We start from the raw sequence: 16,369 nt of genomic DNA on the forward strand, positions 1-16,369 counted from the left end.
AATTGGATTCAGGTCTGGGGAACGGGCGGGCCAGTCCATAGCATCAATGCCTTCCTCTTGCAGGAACTGCTGACACACTCCAGCCACATGAGGTCTAGCATTGTCTTGCATTAGGAGGAACCCAGGGCCAACCGCACCAGCATATGGTCTCACAAGGGGTCTGAGGATCTCATCTCGGTACCTAATGGCAGTCAGGCTACCTCTGGCGAGCACATGGAGGGCTGTGCGGCCCCCCAAAGAAATGCCACCCCACACCATGACTGACCCACCGCCAAACCGGTCATGCTGGAGGATGTTGCAGGCAGCAGAACGTTCTCCACGGCGTCTCCAGACTCTGTCACGTCTGTCACATGTGCTCAGTATGAACCTGCTTTCATCTGTGAAGAGCACAGGGCGCCAGTGGCGAATTTGCCAATCTTGGTGTTCTCTGGCAAATGCCAAACGTCCTGCACGGTGTTGGGCTGTAAGCACTGTAAGCTGCACTACCTGAGCCACTTGTGTGGGTTGTAGACTCCGTCTCATGCTACCACTAGAGTGAAAGCACCGCCAGCATTCAAAAGTGACCAAAACATCAGCGAGGAAGCATAGGAACTGAGAAGTGGTCTGTGGTCACCACCTGCAGAACCACTCCTTTATTGGGGGGGTCTTGCTAATTGCCTATAATTTCCACCTGTTGTCTATTCCATTTGCACAACAGTATGTGAAATTTATTGTCAATCAGTGTTGCTTCCTAAGTGGACAGTTTGATTTCACAGAAGTGTGATTGACTTGGAGTTACATTGTGTTGTTTAAGTGTTCCCTTTATTTTTTTGAGCAGTGTATATACACTACCGTTCAAAAGTTTGGGGTCACTTAGAAATGCCCTGTTCTTGAAAGAAAATCACATTTTATGTCCATTAAAATAACATCAAATTGATCCGAAATACAGTGTAGACATTGTTAATGTTGTGAATGACTATTGTAGCTGGAAACGGCCGATTTTTAATGGAATATCTACATAGGCGTACAGACGCCCATTATCAGCAACCATCACTCCTGTGTTCCAATGGAACGTTGTGTTAGCTAATCCAAGGTTATGATTTTAAAAGGCTAATTGATCATTAGAAAACACTTTTGCAAATATGTTAGCACAGCTGAAAACTGTTGTACTAATTGAAGAAGCAATAAAACTGGCATTCTTTAGACTAGTTGAGTATCTGGAGCATCAGCATTCGTGGGTTCGATTACAGGCTCAAAATTTCCAGAAACAAAGACCTTTCTTCTGAAACTCATCAGTCTATTCTTGTTCTGAGAAATTAAGGCTATTCCATGCGAGAAATTGCCAAGAAACTGAAGATCTGTGTACTACTCCCTTCACAGAACAGCACAAACTGTCTCTAACCAGAATAAAAAGAGGAGTGGGAGGCCCCGGTGCACAACTGAGCAAGAGGACAAGTACATTAGAGTGTATAGTTTGAGAAACACACGCCTTACCAATCAACTGGCAGCTTCATTAAACGTCAACAGTGAAGAGGCGACTCCGGGATGCTGGCACTCTAGGCAGAGTTCCTCTGTCCATTGTCTGCGTTATTTTGCCCGTCTTAATATTTCCTTTTTATTGGCCAGTCTGAGATATTACTTTTTCTTTGCAACTCTGACCAGCATCCTGGAGTCGCCTCTTCACTGTTGACGTTGAGACTGGTGTTTTGCGGGTACTATTTAATGAAGCTGCCAGTTGAGGACTTGTGAGGCGTCTGTTTCTCAAAACAGAACATTTGTACCTTTTAATTTATTAAGTGATTTCTTGGCTACACAGCATTATTAACCTCTCTGTGTCTCCTGGAGCAGCGGATCACTACGGGTTTGGCTAATCTAAAAAGCGGTCTGAAATTAGAGAGGCATCTCCATTAGTTACTGTAGAACCTGACAAAAGGCAGCCTTTTTCTAAGAGAAACAGTGAATCAGCGAAAGTTTAAACTTAGGGGTGGGCGATATGTTGAATTAATTAGATTAATTCCAATGCCTATTTTGCAAGATTAACGTGTTTTTTTAAAAACGTTTTTATATGTTGTTTATGTCTGCTTGTTCTCATGTTGTCCTTTTGGTCTAGTCTCCTACGCTCCTTCCCATTTATACCACAGATATGTACAGTGTATTTGGAAAATACTCAGACCCCTTTCCCTTTTTCCACATTTTGTTACATTACAGCCTTATTCTAAAATTGATTAAATCATTTTTTGCCCTCATCAATCTACACAAAATACCCCAAAATGACTAAAGCGAAAACAGGGGGTTAGACATTTTTGCAAATTCATTAAAAAAACTTTCAACCTGAAAGAGCTTATTTAGATAAGTATTCAGACCCTTTGCTATGAGACTCAACATTTTGCTCAGGCGCATCCTGTTTCCATTGATCATCGTTGAGATGTTTCTACAACTTGATTAGAGTCCACCTGCGGTAAATTCAATTGATTGGACATGATTTAGAAAGGCACACATCTGTCTATATAAGGTCTCACAGTTGACAGTGCATGTCTGAGCAAAAAACAAGCCATGAGGTCGATGGAATTGTCCGCAGAGCTCCGAGACAGGATTGTGTCGAGGCACAGATCTGGGGAAGGTTACCAAAATTGTCCTGCAGCATTGAAAGTCCCCAAGAACACAGTGGCCTCCATCATTCTTAAATGGAAGAAGTTTGGAACCACCAAGACTCTTCATAGAGCTGGCCGCCCGGCCAAACTGAGCAATAGGAGGAGAAGGGCCTTGGTCAGGGAGGTGACCAAGAACCCGATGGTCACTCTGAATGAGCTCCAGAGTTCCTCTGTGGAGATGGGAGAACCTTCCAGAAGGACAACCATCTCTCCAGCACTCCACCAACCAGGCCTTTATGCTTAAGTGGCCAGATGGAAGCCACTCCTCAGTAAAAGGCACATGACAGCCTGCTTGGAGTTTGCCAAAAGGAACCTAAAGGACTCTCAGACCATGAGAAACAAGATTCTCTGGTCTGATGAAACCAAGATTGAACTCTTTGGCCTGAATGCCAAGTGTCACATCTGGAGGAAACCTGGCACCATCCCTATGGTGACAGCATCATGCTGTGGTTATGTTTTTCAGCAGCAGGGACTGGGAGACTAGTCAGGATCAAGGAAAAGATTAAAGGAGCAAAGTACAGAGAGATCCTTGATGAAAACCTGCTCAGGACCTAAAATTGTGGCGAAGGTTCACCTTCCAACAGGACAACGACACTAAGCACACAGCCAAGACAACCCAGGAGTCGCTTCGGGAAAAGTCTCTGAATGTCCTTGAGTGGCCCAGCCAGAGCCCAGACTTGAACCTGATCGAACATCTCTGGAGAGACCTGAAAATAGCTGTGCAGCGACGCTCCCCATCCAGCCTGACAGAGATTGAGACGATCTGCAGAGAAGAATGGGAGAAACCCCCCAAATATAGGAGTGCCAAGCTTGTAGCGTTACACCCAAGAAGACTCAAGGCTGTAATCACTGCCAAAGGTGCTTCAACAAAGTACTGAGTAAAGGGTCTGAATACTTATGTTAACGTGATATTTCCGTTATTTTTTTTAAATAAATTTGCAAAAATGCTTTGTCATTATGGGGTATTGTGTGTAGATTGCTGAGGAAAAAAACAATTTCATCCATTTTAGAATAAGGCTGTAATGTAACAAAATGTGGAAAAAGTCAAGGGGGGTCTGAATACTTTCCGAACGCACTGCATATAATGACGAGATGATCATGTCTCTGCCCTAACAATGGGAGTTGTTGTCCCAAAGGCGGGAAGACAGGCGACAAGCTTAGGTCCAAAATAAGCCCATAGAAATGCATTGGCTTTATTTTGGACAGATTTTGGCGAGCTCGCTATTTGCATTTGATCACTGGTCCAACAGAATCAGTCATATGGACAACGAAACATAATGAGCCACTAATTTACTGTAATAGAGGAGAAGTTAACCTTTCTAATGATGCCCTTTATGGCTCAACTGCTCAAATTGTGCACAGAGCAAACACTCCTAAAATGGGAATATCATTTGATAAACATTTATTCTGGGAAAATTCTTGCTCAGTTTGTCGCATGCGGCATTGCTGTACCACATCCCGCTAGCAGAATTTTAGCCAAGTACTATTATACTAGCTAGCTAGTCTGTGTTTTATAAATGTGCAATAAGAATAAAACACAATTATATAAGGAATTGGCAACTCGTTGTCATTCTGAGAAATAAGGTAGGCGCCTTGATCTCAACATCTGAACAAAGTGGGCAGGCTAGCATGTTGTTCAAACAGTTGGAGACATAAAGAGGGGTGTGTTTATAGCAATTCTACTGTTTTGCCTTGTTAGCTAGCAAATAGATAGAAGTTGGCTAAACTTGAAATATAAAGATTAGCTGACTACTCACTAGCACCTGGGCTTGTGCTTTAGAGATTGTTTATGTGTTTTCTATAATGCCTGCTACAAGAAGTTAGTCATTATTAGTGAATGTGCATTATGCATGGTTCTGGTTACATTTGGATCAAAAAGGGTATTTTCATAGACAGACTTGAAAGCCAGGTCAGTGATTCATTGGCTTATGCTGACTGTTTGAAATGCAGTGTATTTGACCATCATTTGTACAACAAAGCTTATTTAGAGAAAACATAAAACATTTTAGATATGATTTTTTTAGGCCATATCGCCCAGCTTAAGTTTCCCTCCTGATGAGGGGTGGGGTGGGGGGGGTGAAATTACTTGCTCAATGGAGGAGGGACGGAGGGAGAGAGAGGGAGACTGTCAGGGAGAAATGCTGAGAAAGCGAAAGAGATTAAGGGAGAAAAAGAGTGTAGGAGAGAGAGAAAGGGAGGTTGGGAGAAAACGGGAGAGGGTATGGAGGGTATGGTTTGATTTAGAGCTGTCAGTCTCTCTGGGAAACAAGTGCAGGGGTCCGACTATGTCTTGGCTCTGTTTCCACACTCTGGGTCAGTGCTGCTGAGGACACATTGCTGCTGCCGATAGTGAGAGTACACACACACACACACACACACACACACACACACACACACACACACACACACACACACACACACACACACACACACACACACACACACACACACACACACACACACACACACACACACACACACAAACTGGGTGTGAGAGAGGGCAGGCACAGCATGCCCACTGACAGAAAGACTGTCCAGAGAGAACAGATGGGAGAGGAACCCTCAACTGAGCCTTTTGCATATCTAATTGCTCTACACCAATGACTGTATAGCCCCACAGCCCCTCTGTGTGAGTTAAGTGTCTGGTACAACACTAGGCTAGCTAGCGATCACTCATCCCCACAGCAATACTCCCTAAGGCCCTACAGTTTAGCCACACTGATGAAAGTTTCCATGAAAGCTACTGAGCTATTCATACACAGCACTGGTGGTCGGTGCCGTTTAAGATTAGGGAGGACGATAATTTTTTATGAGCATGGCCTTATTATTGATTACACCATATTGGATGACTGTCATTCATATTCCATTCACCCAGCTCAATGTAACATTAATAGGTTTAGGCTACTACATGATACTTGAATTTGCCCTAAACCAATCATGACCCAAATTAAAGTTTATAACGTAGGTGCACAGGTAGTAAACAGTTCATTTAGACCCGCTGTTTATTTGAAACAGGCCTTTATTCTCTGAAATGTGTGCCATTGCCTGGCTATTAAAAAGGGACAGGCGACTATTTGAGACTCTGCATTTAATTTAAGTTTTACAGGAGCTACTATAACTAACACATTAGTAATAGGGATGTGACACATGTTACATTTTTCTTAATGTTTAAAGAGTCATTTTTTTATTGTTTAAAAGTAGAAAAAAGATCATAAAATGACGTGAATTCACAATTCAGATATGATCCTGCGTATGACCGCTAGGGGGCAATGCAGTTCAATCTACCACAGTCCTGGCTACCTTCCAGACACTGCTCACCTTCCTGTCCCCCACCCACTCAGCAATGATGGTATTAATCGTGTTTTAGGTTCTCTGTTGTGTGCCTCTCCTCCATGTTCTCAGTTGTCAGTACATTACATGCTGTAATTTTCTCACTCCATCCTTATCGCACTGCTGCCTGCAACGGTTTGGGTCTCACGGTGCCTCCCTTTCAGGATTGCACCCATACTGTCACTGTAGCTCAATTCTACCTTGCAAAGTTTGCATTTCATCGCCTACTCAAAGTATTGCCATACAGGACTTCACTGCAGTCACTTCCCTGTTTCACTCTCTGCCATTTTTCCAACTGTTAACGACGATGAAGTGTGGAGCGCTTTATTTCCGTGGCAAATGATTTGAAAGATGCACATCTCCTACTTACAGCATTGTTCTATGATAGGTTGGAGGACGTCCACTGGAAGTCATCATAGTTACTATGTAAGCCTATGGAAGGGGGTGAGAACCATGAGCCTCCTAGGTTTTGTGTTGAGGTCAATGTACCTAGAGAAGACAGAATATAGCTGTCCTCCAGCTACACCATGGTGCTACCCAAGAATATGCTGTTGAGGCTTATGTAGACCATTGCAAAACAGTGTGTTTTAATCAGTTATTTGGTGATGTGAATATATTTAGTATAGCTTTATCTAAAAATGATAACTTTTTTAATGTTTCACTATTTTAATTTTTATAAAATTCACTGAGTAGAATGCCCTACTAGAATGCTACTGTCAGCCAACGCAGTCTCCCTGCAGGGAAGCCAGTCATCCTTACACAGGTAAGAAGGCTACAGTACGGGTATGTGGTGTGTTAGTAGTGTGTTATTGTTGGGCTGGCACACCCAGCAGTTTTCCAGGACCAGTACGTACAGTGCGGTATGTACAGTGCATTCGGAAAGTGTTCAGACCCCTTGACTTTTTCCACATTTTGTTACTTTATTCTAAAAAGGTTTAAATTGTTGTTTTTCCTCATCAAATATTCCGGATGGCCATTTGATTCATTGTTCAGCAGTCTTATGGCTTGGGGGTAGAAGCTGTTAAGGAGCCTTTTGGACCTAAAATAAGTTACAAACAATTCTAAAACAAACACACAAAACAGCACAATTGATTAGGAGCCCGTAAAACGGTTCCATTGAAACGAGACTTGTCCCAAAGCCACACTTGTGCTGTCTTGGCTGTGGCCCTGTTGGAAGATGAACCTTCTTCCCTGTCTGAGGTCCTGAGCACTCTGGAGTAAGGTTTTCATCAAGGATCTCTCTGTACTTTGCTCAATTCATCTTTCCCTCAATCCTGACTAGTCTCCCAGTCACTGCCACTGAAAAACATCCCCACAGCAGGATGCTGCCACCACCATGCTTCACTGTAGAGATGGTGGCAGGTTTCCTTCTGACATAATACTTGGCATTCAGGCCAAAGAGTTCAATCTTGGTTTCATCAGACCAGATAATCTTGTTTCTCATGGTCTGAGTCCTTCAGGTGCCTTTTGGCAAACTCCAAACGAGCTGTCATTTTACTGAGGAGTGGCTTCCGTCTGGCGACGATACCACAAAGGCCTGATTGGTGGAGTGCTGCAGAGGTTGTTGTCCATCTGGAAGGTTCTCCCCATCTCCATAGAGGAACTCTGGAGCTCATTCAGAGTGACCATCGGGTTCTTGGTCACCTCCCTTACCAAGGCCCTTCTCCCCTGATTGCTCAGTTTGGCCGGACCGCCAGCTCTAGGAAGAATCTTGGTGGTTCCAAACTTCTTTCATTTAAGAATGATGGAGGCCACTGTGTTCTTGGGGACCTTCAATGCTTCAGACATTTTTTGGTACCTTTCCCCAGACTTACGGACAATTCCATGAACCTCACGGCTTGGTTTTGTGCTGACATGATTGTCAACTGTGGGAGGTTAAATAGACAAATGTGTTCCTTTCTAAATCATGTAAAATCAACTGAATTTACCACAGGTGGACTCCAATCCAGTTGTCGAAACGTCTCAAGGATGAGACGCCTGAGCTCAATTTCGAGTCTCATAGCAAAGGGTCTGAATACTTATGTAAATAAGGTATTTCTGTTTTTTTATTTATTTTTAATACATTTGCAATATTTTCAAAAAAACTGTTTTCGATTTGTCATTATGGGGTATTGTGTGTAGATTAATGAGGGGGAAAAATAATTTAACCCATTTTAGAATAAGGCTGTAATGTAACAAAATGTGGAAAAGTCAAGGGGTCTGAAAACTTTCCGGATGCACTGTAGATCCCTGATGCAAATCAAATCAAATCAAATTTTATTTGTCACATACACATGGTTGGCAGATGTTCATGCGAGTGTAGCGAAATGCTTGTGCTTCTAGTTCAGACAATGCAGTAATATCCAACATGTAATCTAACCTAACAATTTCACAACAATTACCTTATACACACAAGTGTAAAGGAATGAATAAGAATATGTACAGTACATAAAAAAAATATATGAATGAGTGATGGTATAGAACGGCATAGGCAAGATGCAGCAGATGGTATAGAGTACAGTATATACATATGAGATGTGTAATGTAGGGTATGTAAACATTATAAAAACATTGTTTAAAGTGGCTAGTGATACATTACATCAAGATGGCAAGATGCAGTAGATGGTATAGAGTACAGTATATCCATATGAGATGAGTAATGTAGGGTATGTAAACATTATAAAAAGTGGCATTGTTTAAAGTGGCTAGTGATACATTACATCAAGATGGCAAGATGCAGTAGATGGTATAGAGTACAGTATATACATATGAGATGAGTAATGTAAGGTATGTAAACATTATATGAAGTGGCATTGTTTAAAGTTGCTAGTTTCATTTATTACATCAATTTTTCCATTATTAAAGTGGCTGGAGTTGAGTCAGTATGTTGGCAACAGCCACTCAATGTTAGTGGTGGCTGTTTAACAGTCTGATGGCCTTGAGATAGAAACTGTTTTTCAGTCTCTCGGTCCCTGCTTTGATGCACCTGTACTGACCTCGCCTTCTGGATGATAGCGGGGTGAACAGGCAGTGGCTCGGGTGGTTGTTTTCCTTGATGATCTTTTTGGCCTTCCTGTGACATCGGGTGGTGTAGGCATCCTGGAGGGCAGGTAGTTTGCCCCCGGTAATGCGTTGTGCAGACCTCACTACCCTCTGGAGACGACAGGATGCTCTCGATTGTGCATCTGTAAAAGTTTGTAAGTGTTTTTGGTGACAAGCCGAATTTCTTCAGCCTCCTGAGGTGCAACTGCGCCTTCTTCACCATGCTGTCTGTGTGGTTGGACCATTTCAGTTCGTCCGTGATGTGTACGCTGAGGAACTTAAAACTTTCTACCCTCTCCATACTGTCCCGTCGATGTGGATAGGGGAGTGCTCCCTCTGCTGTTTCCTGAAGTCCACGATCATCTCCTTTGTTTTGTTGACATTGAGTGTGAGGTTATTTTCCTGACACCACACTCCGAGGGCCCTCACCTCCTTCCTGTAGGCCGTCTCGTCGTTGTTGGTAATCAAGCCTACCACTGTAGTGTCGTCTGCAAACTTGATGATTGAGTTGGAGGCGTGCATGGCCACGCAGTAGTGGGTGAACAGCGAGTACAGGAGAGGACTGAGAACGCACCCTTGTGGGGCCCCAGTGTTGAGGATCAGCGGGGTGGAGATGTTGTTACCTACCCTCACCACCTGGGGGCTGCCTGTCAGGAAGTCCAGGACCCAGTTTCGTCTCAGGGTAGGTGAACGGATGATCGGTTGGAATCCAAAATCTCAAATTTGGACTCATCAGACAGACTTCCAACAGTCTAATGTCCATTGCTCGTGTTTCTTGGCCCTAGCAAGTCTCTTCTTATTGGTGTCCTTTAGTAGTGGTTTCTTTGCAGCAATTCGACCACGAAGGCCAGATTCAGGCAGTCTCCTCTGAACAGTTGATGTTGAGATGTGTCTGTTACTTGAACTCTGTGAAGCATTTTTTTGGGCTGCAATTTCTGAGGCTGGTCATTCTAATGAACTTGCAGCAGAGGTAACTCTGGGTCGTTCTTTCCCGTGGCGTTCCTCATGAGAGCCAGTTTCATCATAGTGCTTGATGGTTTTTGCGGCTGCAATTGAAGAAGCTTTAAAAGTTCTATACATTTTCTGGATTAAAGTAATGATAGACTGTCGTTTCTCTTTGCTTATTTGAGCTGTCCATATGGACTTTGTCTTTTACCAAATAGAGCTATGTTCTGTATACAACCCTTACCTTGTCAGTCACAACACAACCGATTGGCTCAAACGCGTTAAGAAGGAAAGAAATTCCACAAATTAACTTTTAACAAGGCACACCTGTTAATTGAAATGCATTCCAGGTGACTACCTCATGAAGCTGGTTGAGAGAATGCCAAGCGTGCAGGTGTGTCCAAACATTTGAATGGTACTGTATGTAAATATATCATAGACAACATTACTATACGGTTATAACTTGCTTATAAATGATAACATATGTGACACGTTTCAAAAAACTAGGTGTATGTCGCATGTCACTACTTCACAGGAAAGGCATTTGAACATATATTTTTATCAAAATGCGTTTCTGGAAAGAAATGCTTTCTGGAAAATGTGAACTTTCATGTGCCTTAATAATAAACTGGTATGCCATCAGTAAATACGAATATAATGGTTAAATTACGAGCCTAGTTGGTTTAGCCACGGAAAAAGTCAGGAACCTTCCTGCTAGCTATGTTTGGCTGAGATAATGGATGGGCTGGACATGCCGAGAGATGAGTTTCGGATTGGTCTGCAATGTAGCAGGCTTCTGTCTATAACATGAGCTGCTCAATATATGTAGATAATCCTTGCTACCAAATACGGCTTTTTTTAAAGATATAACGTAAGCCATGGAGAACCATAAAAGTGTTGCTACTGATCTCAACAACATTGCTGCCCAGAATTTAGCAAGCGCTATTGACAAAGATCAGTGAGAAAAAGTTGTGATGGACTACTTTCTGCACACGGTCAGTGTGAACCAGAGTGACTTGACACAACAACGAGGCAAACAAGCTGTAGCTAGCGACAAACCAAATGAAAAAGACACGCCGCCGTGAAGCGTTCATCCCATGTATACAGTTAAGAGTCTAGCTACATTTTCAGATATTATACGTTTCTAATTTTGTCAGAAAGTTGTGTTCTTTTTAAGTTAAAGCGTTCTGTTAGCCAGCTAGCGAACGTTAGCTTGCTGGCTCGCTAGCTAACGTTACGTGTATGATCTGTGTAGTAATATTATTTGTATCTCAGAAAACCATTTGCATTGCTAGTTATAGCCTAATGTTAGCTAGTTAGCAGACATTGAACCTAGTTGGTTAGCTTTAGCTACCTGAAGATTCATACCACAGCATTTCATGTGGCTAGCTATGACAATCAGTTTGTATTAGTAGTAGTTCATTGTTTAGCTAGCTAGTTAGCTAGCTACATGTCTAAACAAAAGACTCCACTTCGCCAGATGATTTCATTTTTATTTAACTAGGCAAGTCAGTTAAGAACAAATTCTTATTTACAATGAAGTCCTACCGGGGAACAGTGGGTTAACTGCCTTGTTCAGGGGCAGAACGACAGAATTTTAGCTTGTCAGCTCAGGGATTTGATCTAGCAACCTTTCGGTTACTGGCCCAACTCTCTAACCACTAGGCGAACGGCCGCCCCATGACCTATCAAGTTAGCCAGGTGTGTCTGGGGTTGATTACGGCCATCTATTGTATTTCATGAACATGTGTACATGTCTAGACAATAGTGACCCATCCACTTAGCTATGTGGCTGGGGGGTGGTTATAGCATTTCTTTCACATGACCCATCAATTTAGACAAGTGTGTCTGGTAGGGGTGTGCCGACATGGCCATACTCATATTCATAATCGTATCTATAAATTGACAGTTGATATTTGGATCGGATGATACTCATGATCAGTGGTGTGTTTTCATGGACGCCAAGGGAAGCCAGCCCCCCCAATTTATTTTTTAGACAAACATTTAAAATAATTTATTTAGTCTCTCTGTGTTTTCACAATTTTCCTTCAATTCGCAAGAGCCTGATTGTATCTCAACGGAGAAAGCATCCAAGCGAGTGAAACAGCGCCCCTCTGTCTCTGTATGTGTAGGCTATCTATCTGATTCTGTCCTGTCATAAAGAGTATGACATTGTTGTCACCCGTAGCATTGAATGCAAGGGAAGCCAGCGAGCATTTGACATCCCTCGATAAAAAAAGTATAAAAGAATAGCCAATCAGCACTGAGCTAAACTGAGTGAGCTCAACTGTGAACAGTTCTGACACACCCAAATAAAATCAATAAACTTTGATTTTATTTGATATAGTGTGTTTATGACGGTAATGTGAAGAACAACATGACGTGCACAAAAGTCAGATTAGGATATAGGCCAAGGACTAGATAAAGGGTATTTTTACCTGGAGTTTTGTGTTATTGTAGGCTACTACTTTAACCACTTTTAGTCTTGAAATCTTTGGTTGTTTAATACACTATCTAACTCACTCTGTTTTGCAGATGGCCACATACGTATGTGAATCCTTAAAGAGATGGGTGGGGCTAAGGCTTAAGAGGGTGTGAACGATACTGAATAGGTGTAGACGAAGAGCTCTCCAGTAGGTGTACCAAAACATTCAAGGAACATTTTCTCAAAAGGCGGGTTACAAGTTTATCAACTTTCAAGGCAGAATTACTTTCTTATTGTTCCTCAACTGCAGTGTATGATATACCATTTTGTAGCTCTGAGTCTCTACTTTTATCCAATGTAAAAAACACAATTTCAATTTTGCCACATTAGACCGAATCGAGGCAGTCGGTCACATATGGATAAACTGATGATGTTTCAAAGGGCATCAGAGCATCATCTAGACAGCAGAATTAGAAGCTAGTCATAGTCAATTGATGTATTCTGGCGCAGTGGAACTCTCTTCTCATCCTTGGTCTGTCTCTAATCATTTCCTTCTGCTGGTCTATCAGAGCACCGTCAATTAACCCAGCTAAAGCAGATTAATGAGAAATGAATCCCTTTAAGACACTGCAAAGGTCTCTTCTCCTCTGAAGAGCTGCAGCTCCAGTACTGAGGCTATACAGGGAGGCTAAGTTAAGATATAGAGCCTGATTCTCTTCCCCTTCTACTATTTATCTCCCAGCACAGATTTCTCATAATGCTCTGCTGTAAATCATTCATATAAAATGTCCTTTAATACTCAGAGAATGGATTATTTGAAATATGGGCTCTCTGCAAAAGTGTGTATGTGGATGACTCGTATGTGTGTGTGTGTCAGTGGCGCAGCGCAGTTTTGCGGGGCCCCCCACAAGGTCCGAGCAAGGCCCCCTCATATGTATTCAAATGTTGAGGTTTCAAACAATTAAGTAAATGTTTTCAAAATGCATACTGCAACTAGCTCATTGCAAAGTGGTGTGTGACACACTGATGAAGCCTGCCTTCCGTTGAATATGTTTGCTGTTTGAGATGCTGTAGCAGCAGGTCTCGCGCTGTCGGACAGTTTTCCATTCAATGGCTCTGTATCTGTATGCTGTACGCATGATAAATAAGATAGGCCTACATAACGAATATACTGTACATACGTGCCCAAATAATTCCACTAAATTATGCAAATGAATGTATAGACCAATAAGCATGACCGATCAAATGTATTTCCATCGACTGGTATTTCCATCAATGAATAGGCTAAAAAGCATTATTTCCCAATAGGATTTTTTCTTATTCCGGACAATTGGCCGTTCCCGGCTGTTCTATTTTTTTTATTGGTTACCAGGTATGGCAGTTCTGATAGGTGACACACACACACTATCAACAAGTTGCTTAGCAACCACAATGACACATGACTCAGGGAAAAAAACCTGATGAACACTAATTTGCTGCTAGACTAGTGAGATAAGTTAACAGTGAGACAAACCAACACAGCTATTTTACAACAAGCCTACATATTGACCTTTAAACTAATACCATACTGTTCAATACGAACAAAGTACACTATTTTTATTAGGAGTACACTGTACTTACAGGAATAATTACACAGTAATAAGGACACCGCAATGTAAAAATGTGACTTGAAAGATTAAAGTCCATACGAACAGTCTGTCCAGAGCTTCCATGCCAGGCCCAGATGCCTGTTTCCGTCCTTTGTGTTGACCAGGCCTGTTTTAACTATTTTCACACAGTAAGAGGTAGAGCCTTTTCTGCTGGCAACAACAACAGCTGCTGATTTGCCCCGGCAGGGGTCCTCACTGTGGGCAGGGGGTCTCTGCTTTCAAACAATTAATAGGATCATTTGCACCTTGCGTGTGTATGTGTGTGCGTATGTGTGTGTGTGAGTTGATAAGACAAGTATCAGGAGCCTGCAACAACAGGGAATGAAGAGAACATCTGAGTAACAATGTCTAAAAAATAACAAACAATGATACAAAGCTCTGTTGTGTGGTGGGAGTATGGGAAAACTCTCTCATCTCTCTGATATTCCACATATTTGGAAAAACACAGATAAAAACTTTCTCCTGAGGAGAAGTAATATTTCATAGTAATCTTTCTTGAGATAAAACTCAAACTGCACACACACTTACAGGAACTTGTAAGCCAGGGCCATGAGCAAATATTGACCCTATAACCTTTGCTTGTACTGGTTAAACAGTAATGACATAGCCTACCTTCACCAAACAGCCAGAATTATCAGGATATACAACTGTAGAAATTCAACAGGACATAGTACAAGTAAATGGTCATAAGACAAGAAACACAGGATGGTGGTGAATATTGAGATCAATATTTTAAGATGAACATAGGCTAACGATAAGACAATATAAGACCAATGAAGAGCGCGAGACCGCGAAGCGCAGTTTCTATAAAGCATTTCCACCCCATTGCCTCACTTCAAAGAGCGCCATCCCTGATCACTGTCCGACCGCATGGACCACATGAGAACAAGAAAAAGCGGCCCGTACAATTTTCAGGAGCCTATAAACCCGAGTAATATATTTTACTTAACTAACCCGATTTAGTTCTGCAAAGCCGAGTCATTTGTCGATTGGTTTGTCACACTTTCTAGTGGCGTGGTTATGACGCTGGAGCCTGTACGCAGCCAGGCCACCCAGATAGGAACACTGTTATAAGCGCATCTGTGTTTAGTTCTTTCACGTTCTTCTTGTCATTAAATCCAGCCAGATTTATCGCATGGCCTAGCCTACCTACATAGGCATTATGACATTGTTTCGCAATGGAACATCAGTATCCAAGATTGGTGACTAGTTTGTTTAGATGAAGGGCATAACTAACCCGTATTCTTCTCATAGCAGCTACGATCTCCACTCTGCTGTTCGGCCGCGCCACGTCCAGACTGCCGATGTACTGGTTAGGAACAAAACAGAAAGCAATTATATAAATGTTACCATATTTGTTTTTACTACTGCGATATTCAAACACCAACATTAACAACATTAATGAGGGAAAAGTAGAAGGGGGATTAGCCTAGGATATAGCCTAGGCTGATCCTTAACAAACCTTATTAAGCAAAATACAACATTGTCAAAAGTTAATGATTGTTTAGCAAATAATATCAATACAATAGCATATACAAACAACTCACCTTGGCTTCGAAGTTGATCCCATGTTGGAATGCTTCCTCGTTATGCAATGGAATTCTCAAATCATGGCCATCGTCCACAAGATTGTACTTTGTTTTCGCTGGCATGACTGCCGACTATCCGTTTTCGCAACACACGGAAAGGAGAATTTACGTTACTTGTTAATCCAAAACGCTGCCAGACAGCTAAAATATTCCCAAAAATCAGGAGTCCCAAATTCCTTAATTCCAGTGGTCCATCGTAGCAACTGGACTCGTCCCACACCTGAGTATCACACTAGTATATCCAGTGGGCTAGGTGTAACGAACGTTAACTTTGTATCTATTGCTCACGCAAGTAGGCTGGCTTCCCGTTCTGATAAAAAACAATCGTCGCTCTCTTGCGAATCAACTCACTTCCAAAAATAAGTAGCCCAAGGTTTCTTCCAACAACGTAAAATCACTTATAACCAAAAACACTATACACAATAGTCCAAATTTGTGAATTTTCTGGTCCTGCCGAATTTCCCCTGCCGAACTTCACTACAGCGCCATGACCAGCCTCTTTACTCTCTCCCATGGATTCTCACGGCAGATCGGGATTGGAGGAATCTGGGAATTCCACCTGTTTTCATTGGAACAGAGTTACATCATGGAATAGTAGGAGGGAGAAACGCTCGAACTCAGCCCCAGGAAAGCGGCGAATGTCAACCAGCGGTTTAACGAGAAGGAATTGTTGCTCTTTCGGTCCAACTTTCCTAAAACCTATGTAGTTACATGGTCGTGATTAATGAGTTACATAGGCATGTAGGCGGCTACAGTGTAGGCCTAATTGCAGTGTAGGTG

General features: G+C 42.3%; 1 protein-coding gene across 1 annotated transcript in view; it reads right to left on the minus strand.

Moving 5' to 3' along the window:
- The window catches only part of LOC120054941 (carboxyl-terminal PDZ ligand of neuronal nitric oxide synthase protein-like), a 201,103-nt gene extending 184,983 nt beyond the window's left edge, over positions 1-16,120 (minus strand). Inside the window, exons 1-2 of the mRNA XM_039002707.1 lie at positions 15,548-16,120; positions 15,238-15,309 (exon numbers count right to left, since the gene is read on the minus strand). Of these exons, the coding sequence (XP_038858635.1) occupies positions 15,238-15,309; positions 15,548-15,652 (177 nt within the window). The 5' untranslated portion in view covers positions 15,653-16,120. The remainder of the gene's footprint in view (positions 1-15,237; positions 15,310-15,547) is intronic.
- Between the last annotated feature and the right edge of the window lie 249 nt (positions 16,121-16,369).

This window comes from Salvelinus namaycush, chromosome 10 (assembly GCF_016432855.1).
Source record: "Salvelinus namaycush isolate Seneca chromosome 10, SaNama_1.0, whole genome shotgun sequence".
Taxonomy (NCBI): Eukaryota; Metazoa; Chordata; class Actinopteri; order Salmoniformes; family Salmonidae; genus Salvelinus; species Salvelinus namaycush.